The sequence below is a fragment of the Ammodytes marinus genome (assembly GCF_949987685.1).
Source record: "Ammodytes marinus genome assembly, chromosome: 15".
Taxonomy (NCBI): Eukaryota; Metazoa; Chordata; class Actinopteri; order Uranoscopiformes; family Ammodytidae; genus Ammodytes; species Ammodytes marinus.
Genome location: NC_137219.1, coordinates 1,338,838 through 1,343,837, shown reverse-complemented (window position 1 = coordinate 1,343,837; position 5,000 = coordinate 1,338,838). Strand labels below are relative to the sequence as shown.

General features: G+C 41.3%; 1 protein-coding gene across 1 annotated transcript in view; it reads left to right on the top strand.

Annotated features, from left to right (window-relative positions):
• Positions 1–280: 280 nt before the first annotated feature.
• LOC307261594 (MAM domain-containing glycosylphosphatidylinositol anchor protein 2-like) overlaps positions 281–5,000 on the top strand; it is a gene marked incomplete at both ends in the record, with an annotated part of 80,247 nt that continues 75,527 nt past the window's right edge. Inside the window, one exon of the mRNA XM_080042175.1 lies at positions 281–353. Coding sequence (XP_079898301.1) covers positions 281–353 — 73 coding nt within the window. The remainder of the gene's footprint in view (positions 354–5,000) is intronic.

The window sequence follows — 5,000 nt, the reverse complement described above, 5'->3', positions numbered from 1 at the left end:
TTTAATAATTTTCTTCACCGTACAACAATGTCACCATGAAGGATACGTTGCTAAGGCACCTGCTCTCTCTGTCAATGGTCTCTACGCTGACCGTTAGCCCTGCCAACTGCTTTTAACGGGGCTTTTAACGGTCAGAGTCTAGTTAGCTTACGGTACTATGAGCATAATCACCGGACCTTGCTGTCACATCTGACCGTGGATTGGGGCTCTGTCGGCGGCGTGCTGGTGTGGGAAGGACCCGCTGGGGATTGTTGGATGAGAACCGGAGGAGGATGTGAAGATGGATTTAGTTTTCGGTCTCCTGTGGCTGGTTACCGGCTTCCTGCTGGGCGCGCACGGCCAGGGTGTGTACGGTAAGGACGTCATTTAATTACAATTCATATATTTGAATTTTATATTTTTATACACGATTGGGGATATGATTTTTTAACGACCGCAAAGCAGCATCATCAGTAACAGGAAATATACCACGCACACCACCAACGTGACCTTGTAAGGGATTTAGAGCGTGTGTGTGTGTGTGTGTGTGTGTGTGTGTGTGTGTGTGTGTGTGTGTGTGTGTGTGTGTGTTGCTCACTCATATCAGTCATATTACAGTAAGGCCTAAAGGCACAACAGGTAGAACAACACACACGGACACACACACACACACACACACACACACACACACACACACACACACACACACACACACACACACACACACACCTGTGAAAATAGACCAAGAGGGAGATGCTATAATATGCCTGCATCATCCATTGAATTATCCTTTTATATCCCTATAAATAGTTATATAATATTCCTGTAATATCAGTCCTACTGCAACGTCTCTTAAATGAATCATATACATTCCTAAAATAAGCGTTTTCATACCCCTTAAATATGCCATTAACATCCCTTAAAGCTACAGTGAGTAACTTCTGTCTCCCCCCATGAGGAATTCTGAGTAATTACAACAACACTGTCTGTCGGTGCATCGCCATCTACATGAGGTAAAGCCTTCAGTGATGGCACATGGATCTTATACCTTCTGCTGTACGTCCAGGTTTTTTTTCTTAGCAGTAGAATCAACAACTGAAACATTTCTTGGGGATTTTTCTGAGCTCCTGCACCAGTGTCAGGGTGGAGGGGGGGGGGGGTGAGGGGCACCAGTTTGTAAACGCTGCCATACTGAGAAATACAGAGAGAGTTTTGTGGAGCTGATGTGTGTACTAGTTTGGCTTTAATGTGTCCGAAATGAATATGAAAAGCAATACCCATGACAAAGGCATTCAGAAAACAATATCATTCTTTGCACTGATGGTCTCGTTTGCTGTTACATGTAGTTTATGATCATCAGAGGAAAAATGAGACTGTTTCAGAAATATTTAAAAGTTCCTCGTAGCACCTTTTAAGTTTAATATTACCCATATTAGTAGTTCATCCCGAAACCAAATAAACCCTGCGTTCCAATCCCCATGTATACTCCCCTACTATTTAGTATGCCAGAAAAATATTGAAGATGTCCCAATACATTCACGTCAATTTTAGTATGCTGAAAATACACAAATGCCCCACTAACTCCAATCGCATTTTGGAGTATTCGTCTTTATTCTTGACATTTCTCGACATAATGAAAAAAAAATCTTCCTTATCTGATTTTTTTTTTCTCTCTCTCCTGTCTGTGGCCCTAAAACTCTTCTGTACTTTAGTATGTAGTGTAGTAAGAAGACTAAAACTCTTCTGTACTTTAGTATGTAGTGTAGTAAGAAGACTAAAACTATTCTGTACTTTAGTATGTAGTGTAGTAAAAAGACTAAAACTCTTCTGTACTTCAGTATGTAGTGTAGTAAAAAGACTAAAACTCTTCTGTACTTTAGTATGTAGTGTAGTAAAAAGACTAAAACTCTTCTGTACTTTAGTATGTAGTGTAGTAAAAAGACTATAACTCTTCTGTACTTTAGTATGTAGTGTAGTAAGAAGAAAGAGTATGTGATTTGGAACGCAGGGTTAATAAATTGTCATCCTTTCCGGCGTCCGTTTTCCTGTCTGTGATGTAACTGTTGTTTTATTATGATCCGATTTGACATTTCTCTTTGGGGACGAAACTGACCTTTCTGAGGTTATTAATATGCAGCTTTATTCTTTTATCACTGTCATCGTTCTCTGAGGCTATACAATACAAACACACACAGTACACACACACACACAGGCAGGCACACACACACACACACACACGCAGGCAGGCAGGCAGACACACACACACACACGCAGGCAGGCAGGCACACACACACACACACACGCAGGGAGGCAGACACACACACGCTAGCAGGCACGCACACAGACAGACACACACACACACGCAAACAGACAGACAGACAGACAGACACGCACACACACACACACACGCAAACAGACAGACAGACAGACAGACAGACAGACAGACACTCACACACGCAAACAGACAGACAGACAGACACACACACACACAAACACGCAAACACACACACGCATTAGAACCGGTAGAAATATAATATAATAATGATTGTAATGTAAGTCGTTTTAATAAGTGAATAATCGCTTTCTACAGTAGCACAGAACGGACAAACTTAGCGGCCATATGCATTTTTATATTTTTATAGTGGGCGTCCTGGGGTAATTTGTTAGCCTGGCTCCGCCCGCCCGCCTACTTCCGGACAAATTTCATTTTCCCTTCAGTAGTCAGTCTGGGTGTACAGTGCATTTCCCAGCTTTAGCCGGAGAATCTACAATCGTCCAATCAGCGAACAGAGCGAGTGGCTGAGAACGATGACGTCGAAGTCGCGCTCCAGTTTCAGTTGAATGCTGCGTTCCTTTGTACTCGGAAGAAGGAGATTTCCGACTTGGTAGTTCCGAGTTCCGACCTGTCTGTGTTCCAGTGCATCTGCTCGCGAAAGTATGGACGCCTACAACCTTTCTCGTCCAAATAACTAAACGTTAGTTTCTAACAAGTTACTGTTGCCAGGTACCGGTAGATTCATAGACTACAATATGTAGTGAAGTCGGAAATTTCCGAGTTCCCTGTCCAACTGGAACGCACCGTCAGAAGCCGGCTCATGACACACGTGACGACCAAACGTGATGCGATTGGTTGGCTAATCCAGAGTGGCACTGGGCAGATCCAATAGTTTTAAACTTCGACAGACACCCGCCTCCAAGTGAGTGAACGTTTGCCAATTACAGCACTTCCAGACCTTCTGTACAAATGAAATGAAGTACGATGGTCTGGTTGGACCAGGCTAGTAATTTGTTGGAAGACCAAGAAGAAGTAGCCTACTATAGAATAAATAACTAAATACATCTTCACCTCATCACTTGATATTGTGGAAAGACTTGAGGCAGTGGTGGATGATGCCATCTTTAGCAACTAGCTTCTTGTCCTTGAAGGCCACCGTAGCTTCTGTATTATTTTGAAAGAGAGGGGTTAGAGAGGGGTTAGCAAGGGAGCGTTACATTCTAGAACTTTCACCACTTGATGCCACTAAATATTCCAATATTACACACTGCACTAACATGTTTATGAAGCGGGTGAAAGAGAGACGGCAGGATGCATGGCCATGAGGTAATGTATTTATGTGTGACTGTGTCAGATTAATAATGGTGATATGACCCATCTATCTATCTATCTATCTATCTATCTATCTATCTATCTATCTATCTATCTATCTATCTATCTATCTATCTATCTATCTATCTATCTATCTATCTATCTATCTATCTATCTATCTATCTATCTATCTATCTATCTATCTATCTATCTATCTATCTATCTATCTATCTATCTATCTATCTATCTATCTGTGTGACTGTCAGATTAATAATGGTGAAGCAAAGTGAACTGTGATTTAGTAGCGTTCATAAACACAGGCTTTTCCCGTCTGCCTGCTGTAAATCATTTGGTCTTTGAGTTGACGGGGATTCAGACCCCGAGCAAAGGCATTGAGAAAAACTATATAAAAATAGCATTCTCTTTACACTGATGGTCTCGTTTGCTGTTACATGTAATTCATGATCATCAGAGGAAAAATGAGACTGTTTCAGAAATATTTTAAAGTTCCTCGTAGTTTAAAGAGCAACTTATTATAATAATAATAATAATTATTCTTATATGTTAAGTAGTTCATCAGGGCTAAAGTCATAACCCAGTAAAACTTTTCCAAAGTAAGAACAAAATACTTTTCCATATCTGGTGGATTCAGTTAACTGTTTATTAATGTTGTTTTTATTCCCCAGTGCAGAGACTTAATTAGTGTTTTTGTGTGTGTGTGTGTGCGTGTGTGTGCGTGTGTGTGTGTGTGTGCGTGTGCGTGTGTGTGTGTGTGCGTGTGTGTGTGTGTGTGTGTGTGTGTTATTTATTTATTTATGTGTTGGCCTGGAACTCAAAATGTGGGTCACTCACATTGTTAGTGTCTTTTTTTACCAGTGAGATATTGCTGCATGTTTTCAGGAGTGAATGATGCTGTTTTTTATTTGTATTCTAATAAATAAACACTTAAAATAAAAAACAACACACACACACACACACACACACATACATGCAGTCTCGGACACACACACACACACACACATATGCAGTCTCGGACACACACACACACACACATGCAGTCTCGGACACACACATACACACACACACACACACACACACACACACACACACACACACACACACACACACACACACACACACACACACACACACACACAAACAAACACATCTTATAACAAAAACAAATGTCCCAGCACTGAGTTTGACCTCATAACCAAAGTGTTAACAGTCTTTTATATAATGTAGTAACAGCTGGTGGAGTAGTGGAGCAGTGTGCTACTGTAGAACTAGACTTTTATTTTGGTGTGTGTGTGTGTGTGTGTGTGTGTGTGTGTGTGTGTGTGTGTGTGTCCGCGACTGCGTGTGTGTGTGTGTTGCTCATCAGTTCATGCTAACAGCCTGAGTGACAGGGGAAATCTTTTCAATTCAGACTTGA